This window comes from Brachionichthys hirsutus, chromosome 10, assembly GCF_040956055.1.
Source record: "Brachionichthys hirsutus isolate HB-005 chromosome 10, CSIRO-AGI_Bhir_v1, whole genome shotgun sequence".
NCBI lineage: Eukaryota > Metazoa > Chordata > Actinopteri > Lophiiformes > Brachionichthyidae > Brachionichthys > Brachionichthys hirsutus.
In genome coordinates, this window is record NC_090906.1 from 14913186 (window position 1) to 14939929 (window position 26744).

The 26744-nt window shown below is 44.7% G+C and overlaps 1 protein-coding gene across 1 annotated transcript; it reads right to left on the bottom strand.

Moving 5' to 3' along the window:
• Window positions 1–10419: 10419 nt before the first annotated feature.
• On the bottom strand, window positions 10420–26061 carry LOC137900057 (transmembrane channel-like protein 2-B). Its single transcript, XM_068744105.1, has 21 exons — window positions 26016–26061; window positions 25881–25922; window positions 25329–25685; window positions 24857–24866; window positions 23934–24080; window positions 22994–23084; window positions 22306–22387; window positions 22121–22227; window positions 21945–22043; window positions 21457–21599; window positions 21211–21358; window positions 20860–21054; window positions 20430–20609; window positions 19674–19832; window positions 13896–14024; window positions 13427–13494; window positions 12168–12407; window positions 11127–11252; window positions 10959–11037; window positions 10737–10869; window positions 10420–10637 (listed from the first exon to the last, which is right to left on the bottom strand). The coding sequence occupies exons 1-21, from the start codon at window positions 26059–26061 to the stop codon at window positions 10420–10422; spliced, it is 2799 nt and encodes a 932-aa protein (XP_068600206.1).
• Window positions 26062–26744: the final 683 nt, after the last annotated feature.

Here is a 26744-nt window from a genome sequence, read left to right on the forward strand (position 1 = left end):
AATTGAAAATAAGCAAATTGACCCTATCAATGATACAGTGAGGAAGAAGGGCTTTAACAATCAGGTGTTTTCACAGATGATTTATGAATTAGTTATTTACTCTTTTTCTATATTTTGTGGGAAAAGGCTGACTCGCATAAATAAGTGGAGCCAAATAATGCAGTCAAGGAGACAGCACATGTCCTCATGTTGGGGTACGTGCCCTCCAGAACTGTCCACGAGGTCTTGACTTCAGTCCGATGTCGGCTTGAAGAGTCAAAATCTCATTTTCCACTCCAGAAGAATTCAGCTGAAGCAGTGTTCCAATTTTTGATTCAAGATTCAAGATTCAAGATACTTTATTGTCATTATGCGAGCATAATAAAATCGTGAGAAGGCCCACTGCTTAAGGCACACATCATAACATAAACTAAATTCTCTCTCTTAAGAAACAATATATACATACACAGAGAGAGAGTGAGAATCACAGGCAGTAGTGCAAAATAGCAACAACAGGGCCGGCATAAAGTGCAAAATAGTAGCAGCAGCAACAGGGTTTCCCAGATCGCTACAAGGGAACGACTGCTTTCACAGCTCGGGGGAAGAAGCTGTTCCTGAGCCTCGCTGTGCTGCTTCTTATCGTCCTGAACCGCCTCCCTGATGGGGGCGGGACAAACAGTCTGTGGCCCGGGTGGGTGGGGTCTGTGGCGATGCGTCTGGCCCTCCTCTGGACTCTGGAGGTGTAAACAGAGTCCAAATCAGGCAGACGGTGACCCACAATCCCCTGAGCTGTCCTCACCACCCGGGATAGGTCCTTCCCGTCCTGCGCCGTGCAGCTGCCGTCCCACACGGTCGCACTGAGACACAGGATGCTCTCTATCGTGGCCCGGTAGAAGTCTTCAAGCAGCACAGAGGAGAGTCCAGCCCGCTTCAGCTTCCTGAGGAAGAAGAGCCGTTGCTGGGCCTTCTTCACCAGGTGTCTGGTGTTGAGTGTCCAGGAGAGGTCAGAGGAGATGTGGATGCCCAGGAATTTAATGTTCTCCACACGCTCCACTGCTTCCCCTCGTATGCACAGGGGGGCGTGTTCAGTCTTCCTGGACCTCCTGTAGTCCACTATGACCTCCTTGGTCTTGCTGGTGTTCAGAACAAGGCTGTTACTCGAGCACCACAGCATCAGGTATCAACCTCAGCATCTTCCCGATAAGGATAGCACATGAATGTAGCGACTGAAAAGCCTTGAAAGCGATTGTCAAACTCTGATAGACAATTGTCCAGTGGCGTTGTTAGGCCTCCCGCCTAAATAATTTTGGGTTGTTTTATAAAACTTTTTTTTTGTTGAGGCTGTTACATAATGCCGACTTATTCAATTAATGCCGCCAGAATATGAGTTTAAATAAATAAACATATAACCTGTCATTATTTACTTAAATCTGATCATGAATCAGTTTCCCCTCACATCATGACGTAAGGTAGAGAACCCGTTCCACCTGTTCCTATAGAGAATGCCCACATCACTGAAACTCCAGTCCACGTTTTCCCTGTGACTGACCCTTGACAGTTCCTGCAGCGTGTTTGACGCACACAGAGCATGATAGAAGAGCTTTAGGAGAAGACTGTGAACAGATGGATGAAGAAGAATGGATAAAATAAGGTTTTTCAAGAAAGTAAGTTTATCACTGCTGGCAGTAGCATTTAGTTATTGTGTGACACACTTAAGGGCAAACGCAGATGCATTAACATGAGAGAACCACGCCCACAGTCTCCCTGAATCAGGTGCAGAGACCTGCTGAACCTGGAGGAACCTGCAGATTCATGCACTGAATAGAACTCGGACACATTGAAAACAGAGTTACCGTATTTTTTGGATTATACGTCGCTCCGGATTGTAGGTCGCACCAGCCAAAAAATGCATAATTAAGAAGAAAAAAACATATATAGGTCGCACTGGAGGATAAGTCGCATTTTTGGGGAAAATTTATTTGATAAAATCCAACACCAAACAACATATAGCACAAAGAACATGCTAACACGTTTACCAAAATATCAGGTTTTACTCCGAATCACGAAATCCAAGGAAATCTTCATCCTCGGTGTCACTTTTGAACAACTCCCCCAACTCGGCAGGTAGACAAGACGCCGCTTCCTCTTCTACGTCGCTTACATCAGACTCGTCGTCAGTTGCAGTTCCAATTATTCTAGCCTTTCTGAATCCCGACAGGATGGTTGCGGTTGTCACTGAAGCCCATGCTTTGTCGATCCATTCAATGACTTCCAGGAAAGTTGCATGGCGCATTCTCCCGGTTGCCGTGAAGCTGTGCTCTCCATCCGTCATCCACTGCTCCCACAGGTTACGCAAAACTGACTTAAAGCTCCTATTCACGGAGATATCAAGTGGCTGGAGTATTTTGGTTAAGCCTCCAGGGATGATGGCAGGTATGGAGTTGAAAACTTTTAATTTATTTTTTAACTGTGGTGTGATGTGTGCTCTCATGCTATCCATCACAAGCAGAGCTTTGCGTGCTCTAAAGAAGCCATCCGGTCGCTTATTGTGGCACTTTGTAAGCCACAAGTTCATCATTTCTTGATCAATCCACCCTTTCTCGTTCACGGCGACTTCAACTGAGGAGGATTGGATTTTTGGCATGGTTTTTCGTTTGAAAATGACCATCGGTGGCAGTTTAGATCCGTCTCCACAACATGCCAGCACCACTGTGAAGTGTGATCTCTCATGACCAGTTGTAACGATATTCACACTTTTTTGCCCTTTCTCTGCAACACTTCGGCCCATGGGGATGTCAAAAGTGAGGGGGACCTCGTCCATGTTAATAATATTGTTGTGATCACTTACATGCTTTTCAATGAACGCGCGGAAACTGTGTGAAGTTGCTTAACAGACTGTTCGATATATTTGTGTATTTCTCAGAACATGCTGTTTATAATCCTAATAATGCTCAACCCCCTATTGGTTTTTCTTCTGCCATGTGACTAACTGCTGAGTTAGTGACAATCAGAGATCTGTTATATGCTGACTAGACTGAAGAAGGGAACGCTTCGTATTGTTTCGAAGAGCTATCTGCCCAAGGTTGGAGTCTTCATGTCTGGGTGATTTGCGCACGTACACATTCTTATCTGCAGCCTGAGCAGAGATGAAGCCTTTGAATCTGCATTCCTCAAAGAGACAAAGGACTCCATCATGACCATAGATTATTTCTGATTGTATATGCCTGACTCATCAGCAACCTGTAGTTATCAAAACATTCTTCACTGGTGCTTATCATTAACTCACCAATCAGTAGCAGAAGTTAGGTCAGGGTTCCTTTGATGCCATTTATCCTTCTTAATCTTACTCAAGATATTCATGAAGTATGACACCGCCCCCAGGGTGCGGTGCAGACATGTTCACCATTTATAAACTGTGTGCAGGCTGCGAGAGGGAGAGAGTTTCTAGAGCCGTGCGTGAGCTAACTACTCGCGCCTCTCGGCCTCTCCCAGCTGCAGCTGTCTAAAATAAACTACAAACTACAGCCTCTGCCTCGTTCGTCTCTTGTGTGCAAGGCCTCTTGGGTTTATCCATTTTAGACCCAACAACTGTCAACCTTGGCTTGGAAGTCCGCTGGCAGTTTTTGGGACAGTGTCGTCCTAGCTCTGATAGAGAGGCGTTTGCGTTGCATGAAGCGGTAACACCAAGAAGGTCCTCCCACAAAGCCGTTTATATTCACTGCCCTGGCAACCACCTGGGCGTGGAGACGCAACTGCACCGTTCACAAACCTCTTCCAGAAGCACATTGTTCAAGCACCCATGCGTGAACTCGTTCCTCCAACTGCGGCCACCTAGCTTGTCGCCCGCGATTAGCTTTCTTTGTTTTCTTCATTTCAGTAAGCGTAACCTCCGCTTTTCGCCAGCCCCTTACAAGTTTTTCGCTCACTCCAAACTTTCTTTCTGCTGCTCGATTGCCGTTTTCGGCTCCATATTTCACTATCTGCAGCTTGTAAGCCGCGGAATATGACTTTCTTTTCGGCGCCATTTTCAATCAGCCCTTCTAATTTGTGTTTTTAGATAACAGGTGTGACAGATAAATATGAACCTCCAGAAACCGCGACAGATTCTGACGGGTCACAGAGTTCCCTGTAACACCTGTTATAGAAATGTGTAGGCTACTGTCTCTGCGCTCACAGATTTTGTAAAAAAAAGCATATATAAGTCGCTCCGATTTATAAGTCGCTCCGATTTATAAGTCGCACCCCCGACCAAACTATGAAAAAAACCGCGACTTATAATCCAGAAAATACGGTACTTTTCCCTTGTGTGGATAGGATGGGTGGCGAGCTTGAGTTCAGATTCTGCAGTAGATGCAGAGCTACTAAAATGCATCCAGCATGCAGGCCTAAATGGTTATTTTTTATGTTTTTCCCAAAAATTATTGTGTACTTAAGGGGCGTTGAAAGTATGTTTTGACAATTAAACACCTATAAGTATAATGGGCTTGTTGCTTTTCGTAGACATTTTTGGTGTAAACACATTTAGTTGGTCGTGGTCGTGGTAAACATTCTGGCATATATTCAAATCATAATGTTGAATATTATATCATTGGTAGCTGACTTTTTGTAATCAACTGTGGTTTACATTTGATATAATTATATTGAAAACGAAATATTTAGATAAATATTTGATCATTTTAGCGATTTCTAGTACCAAACGAAACAACCGTGACAGCGACAAAGGCAAAATAAATGCAACGTTAGACAATTCATTACCTATCCACCGTAATTTAGAGGGTGTGTGATATATGCTGCGCAGATATTATGTTTTATGTATATTAATTAGTTTTATATTTATTCCTCAATATATATTCAATTATTCTACCGCTTAGGCTTACTAACGGCTACCACCTTGTCTTTACTACGATTCCTGATGTTTACTTGTAAGGTTTAAATAGCTATGTGATGATGATGATGAATATATTTATTAGATAGAATGTTAGAGTACAAGTACAGTCACACAGTAGCATGTATTACAGTACAAATAAAGTCAAACATCCTGTCTAAGAGGAGCATTTCAAAAAAGCCCTTGCGGTCTTGTTTCCGTTGAAAGTCCTTCGTACATAAATCATCGACAATTAACAATACAAATGCAAATAAAACCAATATTCAATCAACTAGAAAACGACAATCAGAGATTGCAGACCCCGCCTCCAATAGACTATTGGATCTTGTGAGACAGTAAACAGGGCTTCCGGATCAGAGGGGCCAAACCTGCTCTAGCTTGCTGCTCCGGAACGTACTACAAGAGTCCTTCTGGACTCTTTTTCCCATCATGCCATTCGTGTCCCTCACTCTTAAAGTGGCAGTTTACAGCAGAGGCACAATTCATTGTCCCAACCGCTTAATCCATTATCGGGTCGCAGGCCAAGCTGGAGCCAATCCCAGCAGTCAATGGGCGAGAGGCAGGGGACACCCTGGACAAGCCGCCAGTTTATCGCAGGGCAACACAGAGACAGACAACCAGCCACACACACACTCACACCTACGGACAATTTAGCGTCACCAATCAGCCTAGGCTGCATGGTGGGAGGAAGCCGGAGAACCCGGAGAGAACCCACGCAGACACGGGGAGGACATGCAAACTTCTCACAGAATGGCCACAAGTCAGAGACGAACCCACGACTATCTCGCTGTGAGGCAACAGTGCTTACCACTGCGCCACCAAGCCCAATTCCAGATTTAAAAATAATTATAGAATCTGGATCCAGATCCGGATCAACACCATTCTCGGGGAGGACCGAGCCACGGACAGAACCTTGCTTGTGTAAAAATTTCAAGTCGATTGGATTACTAGTTTTTGACTTATGCGCTCGGACAGACAAGCAAACAGACAGACAGACAAACAGACAGGCAGACAAACAAACGCACCCACTTGCAATACCCTCGCCTCCTCTTCGGCGAGGGTAATCAGCACAATGACCTGAAAACAAGTTGAAACTGTCAGAACAAGCTTTTCCTGGCAGAGCCTGACAAAAGGACATGTTACTGTAGTTTTCAGACTGGAATCAACAAAATGACCTGCAAACAAGTTGAAACTGTCAGAACAAGCTTCTTCCGGCAGATGCTGACAAAAGGACATGCTACTGCATTTTTCAGACTGAAAGAAGAAAAATGACCTGAAAACAAGTTGAAACTGTCAGAACAAGCTTCTTCCAGCAGATGCTGACAAAAGGACATGTTACTGCAGTGTTCAGACTGAAAGAAGAAAAATGACCTGCAAACAAGTTGAAACTGTCAGAACAAGCTTCTTCTGGCAGAGCCTGACAAAAAAACATGTTACTGCAGATTTCAGACTGGAATCAACAAAATGACCTGAAAACAAGTTGAAACTGACAGAACAACCTTCTCCTCTTGCAGAAGGGCTGCCTATACATATAAAGTGAGACAACTGTCTGTTCTGATCTGGTGCAATATAACTTTAAATTAATTATTTATTTATTTATTTCTTTTTTAATTTATTTATTTATTATTATTACTTTTTTACCAGTAACGAGTAGTGTAACGAATTACTCTTTCATTTTTACTTTGTCACATTTACTTTTATTTCAAAAGTAAAATATTAATTTTTTCCCTCCGGCCTGATACGGAAACGATTCGTCCTCGTCTGTTTTTAAGGTCGGTGGCGTAAACTCGATCCATTCCGTTTGTTGTTGTTTTGCTGCCCGCTCGCACCACGGAGGCGGACTGTCTCTCCGTTAAAATCAAAATCTTCTGGCAGAGTCTTCCTCTGTCAGAAGATGTTACTGCAGTGTTCAGACTGAAAGATGAAAAATGACATCAAAACAAGTTGAAACTGTCAGAACGAGCTTCTTCCAGCAGATGCTGACAAAAGGACATGTTACTGCAGTGTTCAGACTGAAAGAAGAAAAATGACCTGAAAACAAGTTGAAACTGTCAGAACAAGCTTCTTCTGGCAGAGCCTGACAAAAGGACATGTTACTGCAGTGTTCAGACTGAAATCAGCCAAATGACCTGAAAACAAGTTGAAACTGTCAGAACAAGCTTCTTCTGGCAGAGCCTGACAAAAAAACATGTTCCTGCAGATTTCAGACTGGAATTAGTAAAATGACCTATAAACAAGTTGAACCTGTCAGAACAAGCTTCTTCCGGCAGATGCTGACTAAAGGACATGTTACTGCAGTGTTACTGCTCTCAGAGCTGAGAGCTTCCTCAACCTGCACTTTGTCCTCTCCCGAAATCAGGAGTGCTGAGTCATCAGCAAACAGGAACAATTTGCAGTTACAGGCAGCATTCATGTCGTTAATGTATAGGAGGAACAGTAACGGCCCTAGAATGCTGCCTTGAGGAACCCCACAGCTCACCGGGAGGGACGAGGACAAGGTTCCGTTTATGTCAACCATTTGTTCTCGTCTCTCAAGGTACGATTTCATCCATGCCAGACTGTTTGTTTGTTTGTTTGCTTCTTACATCGTATCGTTTCTGCAGCTCAACTCACTCCAGCTGCAAGTGCTGCTGCTCGTGTCTGTGTAAAGGAACAGCCAATCACTGAGCTGGCTCCGCCTTCTGTGCTTTGATTGACAGACCGAGTCATTCTGCTGAATAATGACATTATGAAATCAAAATTGACTTTGTTATAAATAAAAAGTCATTACTTCTGGATTAGCTATATCCTCCTGAGATCCAGCCAGTTAGCATGTCCTCTGGAGTGGACTGGCGAGCTGGGTCCCAGGAGCATATGGACAAATACTTAATACCTACTAATTTCCTGATGCTCACCTGGATGTGGGAGATTGAAATTCAGGAGAGACCGTGGATCTGTGACAGAGCTTCTGGTTACAGCCTCACACTGAGCAGGAGAAACCTGAGGCCTGTCTGGAGCATCAAGCTCAGAGGAGTTTCTGCTCCATCTCTGCAGCGTTAATATTTAAAGAGGCTGGTTCCCTTTGAGATCCTGCTGCAGCATACCAGCACATTAGCTGCACTGGATCGCACTGGAGGAAACCCATCTGCTCGTTACGTTAGCACGTAATCAATGTGTTGATGGCTTCTTGTTACAAATCTTTGTGATACAAACTGATTGTGTTTTCTGTTTTTTGTACTGTATTGTTCAGTTTTGCATCAGTTCTCTTTAAAAAAAGTTTTTTTATTGTGCTGTAAAAGAAAGCAAGAAAGCAAGCCTTCGTTCCATTAGCGTTCTCCAGTTTTTCCTGTAGTGACCCTTATAGTAGCTCAAAGGGGTTGAATCCAGATCAGACTGATGATGATGAATATATTTATGAGATAGAATGTTACAGTAAAAGTACAGTCAAACAGTAGCATGTATTACAGTTCAAATACAGTCAAACAGTAGTATGTATTACAGTACGAGTACATGCAAACATCCTGTCTAAGAGGAGCATTTCTAAAAAGCCCTTGCGGTCTTGTTTCCGTTGAAAGTCCTTCGTACATAAATCATCGACATTTAACAATACCAATAAAACAAATTTTAAATTATTTTATTGATACAAAATAACAATAAATTACAAAGACACATAGTATGTACAACGTAGGTGGACAAAAAGGGTGGGGGGAGATTGATCCAGAGAGAGTCGTGATGACTATCTCCGTTTCTGTCCCCCTGAAAGGTGAATTTTTAGGGCCGTTTTGACAGCCACGATGGACGGCTCAGAGACAGTGGTGAGGATAGCCATGATGGAAGGCTTAGAGACAGTGACTCTGAGGAAAAGACAGGAGGCAGGGCTAGAAGTGGCAGAGATGAAGATGCTGAGGTTCTCCTTGGGAGTGACCAGGTTGGACAGGATTAGGAATGAGACAATAAGAGGAACAGTGAAGGTTAGACATTTTGGAGACAAGGTCAGAGAGACCAGACTTTGATGGTTTGGACATGTCCAGAGGAGAGACGGGGACTATATCGGTAGAAGGATGCTGAGGATGGAACTGCCAGGGAACATGGCTAGAGGACGACCCAGGAGAAGACACATGGACGTAGTGAGGGAGGACATGAGAGTGGCTGGTGTTGGGGAGGACGATACAAAGGACAGGGTGAAGTGGAGAACGTTGGGTTGCTGTGGCGACCCCTCACGGGACAAGACAGTCCAATAGTAGATTCCAGTGAGAGTCAGATAAAGTTTGTCTCCAAGAAACTTGCCTTTCACATCAACCAGACATTCTTCTCAGGTGCCTGGGAGATGACTGACATGTCCACCTGCCATGAGGACCCCGTGGTTCAGACTAGAAGGGTCCCAGTGGCAGCACAGGTGATGGAGGATTTACCAGGTACTGTGCCAGAATTGAAGGATGACAGGCGGTGTCCCATAAGTCAACGGACACAGCTTGACCAGCTTGAGGACAGCACGACAGGTCAGACCAGTAGACCCAGTGTACATACAAACATGAACACGCCATAAGTTTTGTATAAAAATGAGATAAAGTAGAAACACGCGCTTTCTCTGAGGTACCTGACATCATCCCTGTTTCTCTACTGAAAGGTGTTTCTAGAAGGAAAGCCACACCTTGATGGCACGCCCACATCCCTGCACCAGGCACCAAGGGGGGCATGTTGAACCTGAATATAAACAAGGACTAGCTACTATGCTTAACTACCGGTACTACTACTACTTCAGTTACTTATTTCTTACCTGTTGAATTTAATATTTAATCAGCTGCACGTTAGTCAGTCATTATAATGCTTTAAATAAAATGTAAATGATTTACTGAGCTTTAGGTGTTTTATTTGAATAGAGAATGCATGCTAGGCCGTTTTGACAGCCACGATGGATGGCTTAGAGACAGTGGTGAGGAAAGCCACGATGGACGGCTTAGAGACAGTGGTGAGGAAAGCCACGATGGACGGCGGCGATGGAAGATAATAAATTCTTAGCAGCACAAACTCCTCAGTGTTGTCCATCACATCCTTCACAAACAGAGGTCTGTTTCCTTTCAGGATATATCAAGTATCTATTCCAAAGTTTTCCATGAAGACCTCGTACTCTCTGGCTGATGCGTTGATGCAAATGGGAATGACAGATATGTTTGGCAGTGCTGCAGATTTCTTGGGTATTGCAGAGGGACACAATCTGTCCGTGTCAGACGTAAGGACAGAATAAGTGGTTTAACACATCCCTCCTTCCTTATGTTGCTGCTCACGCTGCATTGCTCCACAGGTGGTGCACAAGGCTACCCTGGATGTGGACGAGGCTGGGGCCACTGCTGCTGCTGCCACAGGCATTGGAATCACTCCTCATTCCATCCTCCTCGGCCATTTATTTAAAACATCCTCTTCCTGGGCAAGATTGTCAACCCATGTTCATAAGTTTGATGTGAAAAAATGTTATTTATTAGTCAGGCAATACATTTTTATTGCCCTTACAGTTTATGAATAAATGTGAACGGCATGTTAACAGACTGGATGTTTGAGGAGAATGTAGATCTGGACTCTTATTGCCTTGGAGGCCCACCCTGCCCTCTTCCTCTTCCAGGTCCAGGCTGAGGTCCCCTTGCATTGCGAGGAGGACCTCTTCTTGGCCCTGGGGCATGGGTCACTGGAGCTCGAGGGTTTGGTGCAGTCAGCGACACGTCATTTTGTAGATTAACCCCCTGTTCTGCGGCACCTGGCTTGGTTTTGGTAGTCTTGCTCCCCTTCTCAATTATAACATCTGAGAACCCAAATGGAGAGCAAAAAGGGTGGTGAGGACAGTCGGGTGTAAATGACCAAACGGAGTACAATAAAAGGTTAGACCAGGGATTGATCGTACCAGGTGGAGGTTGCTCGTCCTCCTCGGAGGGAGGTGGTATTAGAGACTTGTTTGGCAGCAGGTCTTCCAAGTCTTTCATTACTTGATTTGTGCTGTCCTTGTTGTTCCTCCGATTCTTCTCCTCGTCTCGAGCCTACGGTGTCCCCCAATAAGATGGGCATTCATTCATTTGATTGACCAAAGCAGAACTGACACAACAAGAAGACGCTCGCCTGCACTGACCATTTGCATCTTCTTTTTAAGGTCCATATTTGCTTGTTGGTATGCCTTTGACACTGCATTCAGGTAGTAGATGGCCAACCTGTTGTATGGTACGTCTCAGACAAAATCTACAGTGATACGTGATCCATCGATCTTCTGTCTCGTTTCACATTTTGAAATGATACTTACACCATGAGGAGAACAGCAGGCAGAATGAGGCCAGGGTTAGTAGCATAGGCAAAAACTTTACCGATGAAGGCTGGCAGATCCTGTTTTATAGTCTGCATGACGATGACATACATCTTCTCCTGGCCACTGGGGATCAAATACATGTTCATCTAGTCTTGCTAATCTCATACATTTTATTATGTCTAAGCATAGATGTGCTTGACTGATCTGCCATGGGAAAGTAGATGCAAAGTCGCTTTCAAATAAATAAGGATTTCGTTATGCCCAGCTCATTTAAGGGCACAACCAAGAAGGATAGCACGGTTAGCTAATCATCAACCAGAGCAACCAAAACTACGCCGGGGAATCTGAAGGAACCAGCGATTCAGGACATAGATGGCCATATTTGAAAGGCCATGTCTTTATAGTCAAGGCCACAGGTGGAATGAGTCTTCTCGATGAGATGGGAGGAAGCCCGGCATGGAGAACTGAAGGAAGGAGCACCGAGAATGGCTGATGGCCATCACAATGTAGAATGTGTTCTTAGCTTGCTGGATGACAGCGGCTTCATTCATTCATTCACTTTCTTGGCTGCTGCATCCACCTTGTGGGTCACAGGTGTTGCTGGATCCTCCCATCTGACTGCCAGAGAGAGGTGGGCACGCCTAGGAAGCGTCACCAGCTCATCACAGGGCCACACTTAGACAGACAATTTGGAGTGATCAATTCACCTAAGATGCTTGTTTTTGGAGGGAACCGGAGAGAACCCACACAGACACGGAGAGAACATACAAACTACACACAGAGAGGAATCAAACCCAGAACCTTCCTGCTGTGAGGAGACAGCGCTAAACAATATGCCACCGTGCTGCCAGCCTAGACAGTGACTTATCATCTCAAAATACTAAAAACTAGCATGCGAATAAACAATATAGATATCAAATGACTCCAGACATATAAATTGAGTTCATTAATAAGTTGATGTGAATTGTGTTAACCTTCAAAATAAATAGAATCATTTTCTGCTACTATAAAAGTATTGTGTGATCTGATTGTACTGACCTGAAGGGGCCACAGTCAAAGGACGGTGACAAGGTCATGATGGTGTAGACGACAGGCAGCAGGCTCAGGAACAGCACCAGCAGCAACAGGCCCATGTAGAAGTTGTTGGACCGCGAGGCCTTGAAAACGCGCTCATGAGGAACATTGCAGCACATCACGGCCCAGCACTGGTAGTACATGGAGCTCAGGAGACGCAAAACGTTCAGACCCACCAAACCTGGGGCGTAGAATGCGCCCATCCTGAGGAAAACAACAGGATCCAACGTCATCGGTGTATTTCCTAAGAGTCTAGCTCCTATATAAATGAAAGACAATGCAAGCTTTTCTTTGATGGTTCTGAGACCTGCTACAAGTATCTAGGTATCTGTCTCATATATAAACGTCTCAGGCGCTGCAGAGAAGATCACAGGGTGTGAGCTGCCCAGGATGGGGGACCTCGACACCCGCCGCTGCCTCAATAACTCCCTGAGGATAATTGAAGACCCCACCCCCACAAACCACTATTTTCAATTTTCTCCTGCAAATGAATGAAATAATCTGAAGCAGGATTTAAAACTCGGTTCATTAATCTCTCTTCCTGCTTTTAAAAACTCATTGCTGTCCAAGAACACTGCACATGGTTTTTGCCACTTACTTTGAACATGTGTCATTGTGTTAGGGCTAGGGATGGCCTTAGGCGTCAGGGAGGGGATTAGGGGTTAGGGGCTAGGGATGGGATTAGGGGTTAGGTGTCAGGGAGTGGATTAGGGGCGAGCGATGGAATTAGGGGTTAGGGAGGGGATTAGAGGCTAGGGATGGAATTATGGGTCAGGGAGGGGTCAGGGGTTAGGGAGGGGATTAGGGGTTATGAGTTAGGGTTAGTGGATGTTTATGCACCAGCAGGGGGCACTGAGGTCATCAAATGAGTTGCTTTTAGATGTCCCAATATCTAATCTTGACACTAAAGAGGACTGAGCCTTCGCAGGTGCTGCCCTAAATTTACCTTTGAATATTAGAGCTGCCCAGACTCTTGAGAGGTTAAAGTTGTTGCCGAAGACTCATCTCTCATTGCTGATAGATGCATTTTGTGCATATTGGGGTGTAAATGAAAACTGGTTCTCAATTGACCTACCAGGCTAAACAAATGTTACATGCAAAATGTAAATAAAATAAAGAGCATACATATAGAAAATTTGGAGACAGAGAGAAAATAATCATATATAACATTACAGAATGTTATGCTGAAACAGCACATAAAATACAGACGCTAAGCAATTCACCATATCATTCCTTGATTGAAGATCAGTCCCAGCACATTCCCACTGATGTCAAACTCTCCATAGGAAGGCTGGAATCAAACCAACAACAGCTGCAGTAGTAAAACCAGGCTGAGTATCCTGTCTTTGTGTAATTAACTTCTCTTTGCAGTGTCCTGTTTGGCTGAACCTTAGGGATCAGCTGTCCTGCCAGATGTCATTGCACGGTATCAAGTTGACCCGTATCCAGTCAGCGCTGTGCTGCCCTCACGTTTAATTATAGCTACGCCATGATAACAATATAAATTATCAAATAGCTTGAAATTCAGTCAACCACAGCTACAACAATCTAAATATCACTCTTCACTTAACAGTGTCTTATAGGACAAAAACTAAATATGTATTTATTGCAATTTTTATTTTAAGCAATGAAACAAATGAAAACAAAAAGCACACATATTGTAACCCAAAGGGACACAGTCTGAATACTCACAAAGCCGGCCTCCAGGTCCCAGCACCAGCAGTAGTTCAGGAAGCGGACAATGACAGCGCGAGTAAAGTCACCAATCAGGATGGTCAAATAGGTCACCTGAATGTCCGACACAATCAGCTTCACAAACTCCTGAACAAAATAAGAATAATTGATAAAGAACACATTAAAACCCAAACAATTAAATTACAAGGGGACGACGACAATTGGTTCCGAGGGTTTTGTCGTATGCCGACACGGTCATATGTCGCCCCATGAGAAAATCAACCGCTACCGCGTCGAGCATAACCTGCTCTTTGAATTCCAATCGGGCTTCAGAACATCCCACTCCACTGACACATGCCTCATATATCTGACCGACTACGTGAAGCGTGAAGTAGACGCGGGCAAATACTGCGGCATGGTCATGCTGGACCTCCAGAAGGCCTTTGACACCATTAACCATTCAATCCTATTGAATAAACTAAGGGCGATTGGTTTTGATAGCACATCAACAAACTGGATGAAATCGTACCTTGAGGGACGAGAACAAATGGTGGACATAAACGGAACCTTGTCCTCGTCCCTCCCGGTGAGCTGTGGGGTTCCTCAAGGCAGCATTCTAGGGCCGTTACTGTTCCTCCTATACATTAACGACATGAATGCTGCCTGTAACTGCAAATTGTTCCTGTTTGCTGATGACTCAGCACTCCTGATTTCGGGAGAGGACATAGTGCAGGTTGAGGAGGCTCTCAGCTCTGAGGTCACCAGAATCCGTACTTGGCTTACCGATAACAAACTGTCACTACATCTTGGTAAAACCGAATCGATTCTTTTTGGGTCTAAACACTCTCTACGTGAGATAAATGTTAATGATTTCAAGGTCACAGTCAATAGATAATACTGTAGCGATCACGAGGGCCGGTCACTGTGTGTGTGTGAGGCGCAATGCATCATGGGAGTGACTGGGTTGTGCTTTTGGCACCATGAGTGAGAGGGGGGTTGCGATGAATGTCATCAGTGCAGCATCCATGTGCAGTCAAGTCATCCTGTGTCACAATGAAGGCGCTTGTTGACACAAGCTCAATTCCAGCGTGGTTCTCCTCCTTGAGCTCGCTACATTGGTGTCAGAAGTGGGTTTTCTGGCTTCCAGAAGGATGGGGATGGAGATCAACGAACCTGGGCGGGCAGTCAGAGCCACGCTGAAGACGGACCGACTTCCTGACGGCTCCAGTGCACTGGGGCGTCAGCGCCCCCTGCTGGCTGAGCAGGCCGCTGCAACCGGTGAGCTGGAGCGCCATTGCCCCCTCGTGGCTGGTTGAGTTACTACAAGAGACTCTGAGACGCAGTGGCGGGCGGTGCATTTTACACCTACGCCTTCAGTGAAGTCCAACTTAGTCCGACTTGAATAAATACCCCTCGTAATACCGCCATTTATGACACCACGGCTTTAGAAATAATGTACAAACACACACTTACGCACTACCGGGTGTTGCATCACCTCAATCGTGTACAACACGGGATATTTTTTCCGGAGCATTTAAAAATCAATAAACTGCATCAGCAATTAAAACTTATCACTATACGTGGTACTATCAAAGTTATAAATAAAAGGGAATTTAACATTATTTGTCCAAAACGTTTTAAAGTCCACCATGAATATAGGCAAGCTTTAAATTGCAAACTTGCAGTTTAATATAAGAAAGACTGCAACACAACGGCCACATTTGTCTCGTTGTGTACTTCTACTACAATCACACAGCTGCACCGGCGCGCCACATTATTTACACACATTGCATTTACAGTATATCTGTGATTTTATTTCGTCATCATGTTAAATAAATAAAATGTTGGTACTCACCAAAACAGCTGTCCCCCAAAACAGTTATTTGAAAACAAAATCCATTCTCCTTTCTTAAAGTTCCTAAATCCAGTGTTGCTCCAAACATTAAATCGATCCCTTGCAAACAAAAGGCATTCCCAGCAGAACAATTTGCTGCGACTCTCGGAAGCTGTAAGCCAAAGGTTTGAAGCCTGGAAGTGGCGTACAAATGCTTTCCCCACCTGGGACAGGTTAGCTAGCTAGCTAGCTTGGACGACGTTGGCTCACGAGAGCTAGCTTCTCTGTAAAAGTCCGTCTTGAAAATGGCCTTTCAAGAATATCCACAACCAAATCCACACTTTCCCCTCCTTCGGCCATTGTGGGTTAAAAACGCAAGAATAGTTGTGGTTTTATTTTCGGACGGTCGCGCCGTACAGGCGTGCAGGTGTGCAGTTGATGACGCAATATGCATAGCGCTGCCCTCTCACACGGAGTATCCAAACACAGGCAGGAAGGCCTTACTTTCACCAACTCGTGATCTGATTGGCTATCGCAACTGTCTATCAACTCAACTCTACGAGCCCGTTCACTGACACAACACAGACGGCAAGCAGCCGCTGATTCTGAAGGTCTCGGACGGATAGTATTTGCCACTGGTACTATGAAATCCGCCTGGCAACACAAGCTAGCTGAATTCTGATTGGATAAAAACTCTCACCTAAAAATACATCATTGGAATATAATATGACATGAATGTGAAGAATATATATATATATACATAAAATTAAATTGATTTTATCATAAATATGATCATGTATTCTTGATTTCTGGTTATGTTAGGCAAGCAGAGAAGGCCTTGCAGGCCCTGACCGCCCACCACTGCTAAGACGTCAGTCAAGCTGCCCAAATACAGTGGGATGACGCCGCTAATGCCCTTCATTGCCCAAGTCCAACTAGCAGCATCGTACAGTGGCTGGAGTGATGAAGAAGCCGCTGTTCACCTGGCCCTAGCGTTGGAGGGGAAGGCGGTGCAAGTGCTCCTTGATCTCGCCCCAGCGGAGCAGCAGGACCTCCACACCTTGACAACTGCACTACAGAGGCGGTTTGGACAGCGGCTTTTCGCTGACCAGGGCAGAGAGCAGCTGGCCAACCGACACCGCCAGGAAGGGGAGAACCTGGGCACCGTTGCCGCAGACTACCGCTGCTACCGGTGTGATGAGGTTGGTCACATCGCACGGGATTGTCCTGCTTCTGCTCCAAAGGCCAGACAGGCGGGAAACGACAGTGGAGTGGCTCAATGAGGGGACTGCCACTCTGACCTCCATACCCCCTCCAAGGTAGATGCACGCTGGTGGGCAGCTGTGGCCATACCAAAGGACTGTATCTGAACTGCTGGCTTGATGGACAGCCCTGCCAAGCCTTGATGGACACGGGGTCCACCATCTCCCTGGTAGGCACCGACACTCTCGTGTTACCTCCCACTGCATGGACGCCAACCGACACCAAGCTGATGACAGTGACAGGGGAAACAGTTGTCATGGGGGGGAAGCAGGCGGCTGACAGTGAGGGTCGGAGACCAGGAGGTGATCCATGAGTTCTGGCTCGACCAGTGTATCATCGGCCTGGACCTGCTGAACCGCTGGGGAGCCCAGGTCGACGTGGTAGGGAAGGCTGTCACCCTTGGCGGAGAGACCATGGAGCTCCAGGCTGGCCGAGAGAGTGGGAACCGACCGAGGAGGCGCCACCAATCAGCTGCAGCCAGCAGCCTGGCACAACCCCAACCTGCCCCAGAACTGACCACAGAGTCAACTGTCGCCCCATCTACAGAGACAACCGAGGCCATATACCAGCTATGGCTACGCAGCAGCGATGGCCTGAATCCCCAGCAGCACCAGCGGCTGAAACACCTCCTCGATGGCTACAAAGACATTTTTGCTGCCAAAGATAAGGACTGTAAGCAGACTGGCCTGCTCCAGCACACCATTGAGACGGGTGATGTTCAACCCATTCGCTTACGACCTCATCGGCTGGCCCTTTTGAGATGGCAGACGGCGGAGGAAATGGTCCGTGCGATGCTTACTGCTGGTGTGATCGAGCCATCAAATAGTCCATGGGCTGCCCCGGTTGTCTTGGTGAGGAAGAAGAATGAGCGTAGACTACCGGCGCCTCAATGCAGTCACCAAGAAAGACTCCTACCCACTCCCTCGCATCAATGACGCCCTCGATTACATCGCTGGGTCCAGCTGGTTCAGTTCCCTTGATCTCCGCAGTGGCTATTGGCAGGTGGAGCTGGCCCCCGAAGCAAGACCAAAGACTGCCTTTACCATCGGCCAGGGGCTATGGCAGTTCCGTGTCATGCCGTTTGGACTCTGCAACGCACCAGATATGGGCCGCGGAGTCGTTGTGTGGTGTACCTTGATGACCGGCTGGTGCATGCCACTGACTTCGACGGAGCCCTGGCCAACCTGGGTGAGGTTTTTGCTGCCATTCGCCAGGCCGGGTTGCGACTGAACCCTGCTAAATGTCATCTGCTGTCCAGGGAGACGGAGTTCTTGGGCCATGTGGTTAGCGCTCGTGGTGTGGCTACTAACCCAGCGAAGGTGGCTGCAGTTCAAGAATGGCCAACCCCAGCCAATGTCAATGAGCTGCGGAGCTTCCTGGGACTGGCTTCGTATTACCGGCGGTTCGTCCAGGGCTTTGCCACCATTGCCGACCCACTGCACCGCCTCACCAACAAGGGCCAGCCATTCAACTGGGACGACAAATGCGCAGCCGCCTTTGCCCAACTCAAGAGAACTCTCACTGAAACCCCAGTGTTGGCGTACCCCAATGCTCAGCTGCCCTTTATTGTGGACACAGATGCTAGCAACGTCGGCGTCGGGGCTGTCCTCTCCCAGCAGGGGGAAGGAGAGCGTGTGGTGGCCTACTTCAGTCGAGCGCTGAGCAGAGCAGAGAAGAACTACTGCGTCACTTCTAAACCCTGAAGACCAGGTGGCCCGCTGGCTGGAGGTCCTCCAGGGATATGACTTCGACATCCAGCACCGGGGGGGGGGGGCGACTTCACGGCAACGTTGATGCGCTCTCCCGGCGTCCATGTGCAGCGGTAGAGTGTCGCTACTGCCGGCGGCAGGAGGAACGGAGCCAGATGACACTCAGCGTGGCCAGCGCCAGCCCCTCCAACGATGGAGAAGGATGGCTCCCGCTGACCACTGAGCAGCTGAAGCAGCAGCAGGAGGCTGATGTGACTCTTGCATTGGTGGGGGGCTGGCTGGAGGCGGGACGCCGTGTCTGCCCTGGGGCCCGAAGTGAAGGCTTACCACTCTCAGTGGTACAATACAGTAATCTCCAGCAAAGAAGAGATTACCTATTTGGCCTGTGTTCTTGACAAATACCTGTCTGGCGATAGTATGGCAACTCAGGTGATCAAAAAAGTCAATCAGGGAACAAATTTCCCAGAGCAAACTGATTCGGCTACTCCTCAATCTGGGGCCCATCTGTGGGAAGACCACCGGCTTATTCCTTCTAACTCTTGTATCTTCCCAACATTGTTGTGTTTTGACAAACGGTCCAATTTTTCAACCGACAGTTAACTCAGGAAGTCGACAAACCAGAGCATGTCCTCTGGAAAATGCTGTTCTGTGATAGGATGCCTGACTGTACCTACAGTCAGAAGTATGAAGTGTGAATAAAACTGTGTAGCTGCTGTGTAGGCTGTAGACAACATAATCTATCATCAAATAAACATAATCTGCTCTCATACTGTTGCTGCAAATTGTGAGAGGCCTTGAAAATCTATTCATGTGATCAAGGACAACCGCTTGAAAACGTTTCGTTATAGGAGAGGTGGGGGCTATGGGACACAGAATTGTCAAACAGCGGCTCACAATGGAGGTTTGGGGAATATGAACAATTCTGTCCAAAAAATATATTTCTCCCGTGGCCACAAACATTTCTGAATATTATACAGCATCTAGACTGACCCTTCCCACTGCTGTCTCCCAGCAGGGTCCTCGAATGACGTCGGCGGGGTGCACAGCTGGAGGAGGAACATCTGTCGTGTTGAAGAAAGAGCTGTAGTTGGTATAGTACTCATTGAAAGTCCACTCAGTGGCATTCTTGATCAACTTCTCACTCTCCAGCTGAAGAACAGAAAGCAGATCAAAGCATGATCTCACACCAGTTCCAACACCCCGGATGAGTCGCAGCTCATCGCAGAGCCACAGATAGACAAACATTCAAGAAAATTTGAAGTGACCAATTCACCTAAATTGCATGATTTTGGTGGTTGGAGGAAGCCAGTGAACCTGGAGAACATACAAACTGCACAGAACAACCCCAAGTGGATTTGAACCCAGGACGTGTGGGGCAACAGTGCTACTCACTGCGCCACAGTGCCACCTTATTATCCATTTATTCTTAACATGATTACATTCATAGTCCTTGTCAACTGATATTTGTCCATCCTCTCCTCCATCTAAGCTGTCCTGTCTACCTGAAAGTTTCTTCTTCTGCAGGTCTTGATTATGATGATATTAAAAAAATGAACAGATGCAATGCAACCATTTTGATTTAAAATAATTAAGAATCAATTAAAACACATCATATAATATATCAGGTGCCGGACAAAACACAGCAAATGTCTTAGCGGCAGTTGTTACCATAGAAACATAATAGAAATAGCCTAAAGGCAAGGTAGCCCATCTGTTTAGCAACAAGAAGAAACATATCTCTCATACCTTGGCATTGACCTCATCAAACAGGGCAAAGAGGAAGGTGTAAAGATTCCCCAGGAAAAGAGCAAATATTCGTCCCAGCTGCCACTTGAGGGCAATACGGGGGTGATAATCTTCCAATTCTGCAATGGTCTCAAACAGAGGAGGACAAACCAGCCCCAGCAGTGACATCACAAACTCAACCTTAACAATGAGACAAAAGAAGAGGGTTAGCGATCTAATCTTTGCTACTACTACGACTACTTTGCATCGTCCTCCCCAACACCAGCCACTCTCATGTCCTCCCACACTACCCGTACTACCCATAAGGCTGCATTAGTGATCTTAGTGATCTCATGAAAATTCACAGCTCCTCATTTTCTTCTGGAATAATAATCTTAACATAGCTTTGCTAAAGAGTAAAAGGTAGCGAAAATTGAATTGTCTAACTTGCCTCATTTTGTTCAAACCATGACAGATTTTCATTGTTTGTCTTTGCAAACTCCTGAGAACGTTTCACCACAAAGTAGATAAGGTATCCACTGCCTCCAAGGCATGCTGTGATCAGAAAGTTTGCCAGAACCCTCAGGAAGCGCCGGAGATGGATGTTCTCATCTTTCTGGTTCTCCTGTTCATCCACGATGGATTCCTTCAGTGGTGCAAAATTGCAATTAATTGATGCACCAAAAGTTTTCTGATCGTGAACTTTAGAATGTTTTTATGGGAAATTAGAGGGAAACCATTGCTGGCCGTGACACAGAGCTCATTCCCCCCAACATGAATGCAACATAAGACACCTACTCACCTTGAAGCTGGTGGTAATGGAGGCATACTTATTGTCTGCTGTCTCAGGGTTTCCTATCAGATAGTCCCAGCTGGTGAACATCTTCCAGCTGAAGGTGAACTCTCCCTCCTCTGCCCCATCTCCCCCTTCATTTGCATTACGGGCCATCCTGAGAAGAGAATGAGCAGAAAAAACTCCAGGAAAATCAACTCTTTCTGCATGCACAGCAATTAGTTTCCCTGCTTACACTAGTGCATCTTGTCTTACGTTCTTATGACAACCATCAGGCTATATCCAAAGATCCCAACGCCCACCAAAAGGTATGACAGGGGGAGTCTGAACTGCAGGACCCCAATTGTGCGTTCATTGTTGTAGTACCCATAAAATAAAAAGGAGTACTTGCAGTAGCCCTGTAAATTACAAATAAATATTCAAACTTGCAAATACACATCACAATGACACTTAAGAGCACTGCGACCTGTCCTTGGGAAAGATGTTATGGTTACAGAGACAGATGGTCCCTATCTGATGGTGGAAGGAACCGGAGAGTAGAAAATAATCCCAATTTTCCACCGAAACAGATTCATTTATCTTAAATATCGGTGTTGAAAGCTCATCTGTGGGGTAATACCGGTATGTCTGTTCTGTATAAATAGTTGTAGAAATCATCCATCCTGTTCAGATACCATTTAGCTGGTTTTATTGTTATTGTTTAATTCTTATTTAATTATAAATTGTTAAAGACAGATCCTCACCCCAAAGTCAAAGAGCACAGCGTAGTCCATGGCTGTGGGTTGCTCCTCTCTCGGCACAGTTTTCCTTGGAATGGAGCCATAGGGAAGACCCATAAGAATCTAAAGACAGACGGAAAAGCTCAACACCAACAGTGTCTGGCATCAAGTATTATCATGTATTCCAAGGCTGGCCGTACCTCAGGTAACATCACCAGGCCAAACATAAACCCAAACAGTACCAGATTCAGGCCGTACATCCATCTCAGAAAAATAAAGTAAGATGCCACAGATGATCCAAAATGACCTATAATTAGAAATATAAAGTATCAGAAATAGTGAGAATAGGCTCAGTAATACTTTTTCAGGTAATGTCATTACCAACTTTCTACTTCCTTTATCTTCCTCTCCCAGGGTATGCAGGCAGTTTTGAAGTTCTCAAAATCACGCTTAAATTTGATACATTTCTGAAATTAAAAAAATTATAGATTAGTTATTATATCTTACCGTACTTACTTATTTACTTGAGGGTGAAATATCTACTAACAGTGTTCTCCAAAAAATTATAAAGATGGTGACTTGTTTAAAGACACAATAAACAATTTAGAAAAATCATGAAATTATTCCAAAGAGCTATTGAGTCCCTAAAAGTACAAGGACCTCGAAGTGATTGAAATCATTTTGAAATACCAATTTATGTTGTTAAAATACCAGTTAAGATTACAGATTAAATAGGGTTTTAACAACATTATTTAAAAATAGTATTGGATATCAGTCTTCCTGGAGTTTTTGATTATCATGTCCAAGATGTGTGTCATCTTTCTTTGTTTGTTTTTCTGATTTAAAATATCTTTCAGAAAAGTTTTGTGTACCGGTAGGTTAGGAAGATCCACCCAATCTCCTATGAACAAGGAGGGCAAAATTTAATTCAACCATCTTCCACCACTTATTGGGGACCGGCTCGGGGAGGCAGCATTCTCACCATGGATTTCCATTTTGCTTATTAAAGACTGTATTTAGTGATTTTGGTCTCTGCATCTTGGGATCCACCAGTTACACAACCATCAAATTACCTTTGACATCAGGACTTTGAATGCATATAGCCTCCGGCCTTTTCCTTTGCCAAGAGCTCCTTCAAACTTTTCAACAAACTCCTGAGACTCCCTGTTAGACCAAGCAGAGAAACGATTAAAATGTGACATATGAATGAATTAGTTAGTGGTCGCAGGATGTAGAAAGGACACGTTTGGGATGACTGACTGATTGATGGTACATTCTGTATTCCAAGAGAAAGACTTGGCAAGCAGCAGGTCAGTTGGCCACAACAGTGTCAAGCTCATGAAAAAGTCAAAGGGCTTATCAGGTTCCTTTTCTTACAGTGGTATGTACACAGAAAAATATACGAAAAGAGCAAACTCTTAAGCCTACACAATTCCCAGCCCAGCCAGATCTGGCAAGGAAGGTTTAATCTGGTCACATGGGTTTATGATTATGTTTTCTAGATTATTATAGAACAGCTTCTTGTGTCTTATGTTTGCAGAGGGAGGATGAACGGAAACATTACTAGCAAATGTTTCACATTTTGAAGTCTCCAAATTGCATTTATCTCTGTGGAATTACATTTGTCAGCAAATTAGATGAATCAAACAATCCCAGGCATGATCCAGCAAAAAGACTTTGAGGATCAGAGCACAGTTATCTTAAAAGCTTTGGTTTGATTTGAGATGAATCCTCAGTAAACATGTTTTTTTTATATTTACAATCTAAATTTGACAATCTAGTTTTGATTACCATCATACCACTGATAAAGAACCAATGCAGCAAGGAAACAGTTTTAATAGTTCAGGGTCGACATCAGGTGTACATGACATCAGTGATGGTAGGAAAGTGTTTGTAAGAAATAGACAGTGAACAAAATCAAAATATTCCAACAAAGATAAAGACTAAAATGCAGAAACATGACAGTAATCATAAACGTCAGGTAGAAGTAGTGGCCACTATTTTGGATTTTACTTGAGCAGTACGAGTCTCCTCTTCATACGCCAGGGTTGGTTCCTTAATGTAGTGATCAGTTTCTTCTTCTCCTCTACCTGATCCTTCAGGGCTTCCATCTCTCCCTCTGAGAGGGATTCTTCATCAGATTCAGAGGAAGAAGTAGAGCTGATAAAGGGAGAGATATATGACCAATACACCAATAGTGACAACAACATATAACAATCAGAAAAGGGGTTCGATTGTAAAAACAAGGTTTTGCTAGAAAAAGACTTGTTTCCACTCATTTCTGAAGACTTCAGAGGCATTAGTTTAGTTAATTGATCCCGGTCGTAGCACTGAGTTTTTTGTGCTTTCTGACCCTTGTGAAATTGTTTCTTCGTATTTATTTAATTAAACTGTTTGAACTTTTCCCTATGCTTCTGTCTCTGCATTTTGGGGTCCATACTCAGCCTTCAGTTCGTAACACATTCTTCCTAGATATTCAATCATTCATTCCTCTCTTTTCTAGAGCAGATCTCCACTTCTCTAGATTCTAGTTGTAGGGAATTCCACAACGTGATTACCCGCCGACACCACTAGGAACACGCCACATTTAGTTTGGATTTGTAATGACTGATTTCAAATGAACGCATCACACCAGTGATGTCACACACAACACAGATAAGCATGGGCTTAGATTGGCTGGGGCACAATCCCCACCCCTTCAGGGGACGGACTCATGGATATATGAAGACACAGAAGCAAAGAACGGCCCTTTTGTTCGGACCTGAGACACACACACGAAACAGGATCGAACCTCAGCGCTGATATCCGAACTAATTGTACTGATCTGTTAATTATATAAATGCCTTAATCTTAACCCACATTCTCCTCATTGAATACGCACCCACTACGGAGAACAAGAACCGGAAGAGGGTTTGGTAAAACCCTACATCCTCTACCTGCTCCCTGCTCTCACTCCAGATCACAATGTCATCTGCAAACATCATATTCAGAGGAGCTTCCTGTCTCATCTCATCTGTTAGTCTATCCATCACCATGGCAACCAAAAAGGCTGATCTCTGGTGCATGCCACCTCTGTACCACAGTTCCTCTCTGGACACCCTGTCATAGGCTTTCTCTAGATCTACAAAGAAACAATGCAGCTCCTTCTGACCTTCCCTGTACTTCTCCATTGCTAGCCTCAATGCTAACATTGCGTCTGTGGTACTGTCTGTACTCAGCATAAAGACATACTGCTGCTCACAAATACTTACTTGTGTCCTCAGTCTAGCCTCAACCACTTTTTCCTATAACTTCATCGTATGACTCTAGCTTTATCCCCCTGCCCATCATCAAGCTGTCAGGGGTCTAAATAGGCAAAACGCCCATACAGGTGTGTGTGGAGCATGCAGGTAGGTCAGAGGATACTACACCTGCTCAACTTTCCATTCTTCTTTTTCTTGTCTTTTTCACCAACTTTATCCTTTATTACCTCTTTTCCCTTAACACGTCCTTTTTTCTGCACGACTTTATTCCCTTTCCCTTGCTTTTTTTTTTTCTGTTGATCTTCTCTGTCCTCATCACTCTCCTCATTCTTTGATTTCCTCCGGGAGGTTTTGCTCTTCACACTCCGTCTGTCTTCCTCATTGTCTTTGTCACTGTCCTGAGGCTTTGACCTTTTCTTTGGTCCTTTTTTCCTTGGTGTCTCATTCTCCTCATCATCACTGACCATTTTGGGTTTTCGTTGTAGTTTGACTCGTCTGTTTTTAGTTCTCCTCCGGGCTTCATCTGAGACAAATGTGCACTTTAGATCAGCATTGATCAGTTATCCAATAGTGATGATACTCACACTAAATTAGTAATGGGATATTAGATAATCCACATAGATTAAGTAGAAGATGGAATTTATAGAAATGTTTACTTCATACCATAAAATGGCAAATATTCATGCAGCTGTTTGACTGACAAAAGATGGTGACTCACCCTCACTTCCACTTTCCACAACAGCATCAACCTCCATCTCAACTGTGAAAAACCCCAAAACATACGCCATTATTTAATGGGATGAATCTATATCCTTGTTATCCCAAGGATATTTAAAATAAATTAATAGCTTACCATCCTCAACCTTGATTGCAGCATTATTTTTCCTCCTTGGTGGCATTTAAAAAAATCTCTTTTATATATTTTAGTGCCTTTTCTACAGTTAGTCGTCCTTTTTTCACACCTGCCTCCTCTCCTACAATGAATAACTCCCTGTGAAGTGGCTGCATTTGGGAAGGTTCTGTGAAGGAGTCAGGATACACTCTCTTCCTTGTGTGTGTGTGTGCACGTACGCATGCACAAGCACACACACACTCACACTGCTCCTTGACAACAGTCAAAGGCACACAGTGCATTAATTAGATGACACTCAATTCCTTCAGACAATGGCTTGTTAGTGAAAATACTAATACATTAAATACAAGTATCATATTCTGATTGGATAATAGCTCATAAATGTTATGATTGTTATGTAATGAATGCCCAGAAAGCTGTGCTTGGGTTTTTGTGGCCCAGTAAGGAGACACCAGCCATAAGTTCAGGATGTTAAAGTTACATGAATGCTTAAATAATCCTGAGTGAAAAGTGAAACAAGTCAATGTACTTAACCAATGATAGGACACATAATATATATTGTACAACCTCACGTACACTATCCTGTGTGCCCAATGAAGAATTGTTCACGGGCTAAGTAATGTTTTCAAATTTTAACTGTAGTTAACTCTGTTAACAGATTTAAAATATTGATTTCTCTTAGGAAGAAACATTGCTAGAAAAATGTTGAATAATTCAAATGTTTTGAGA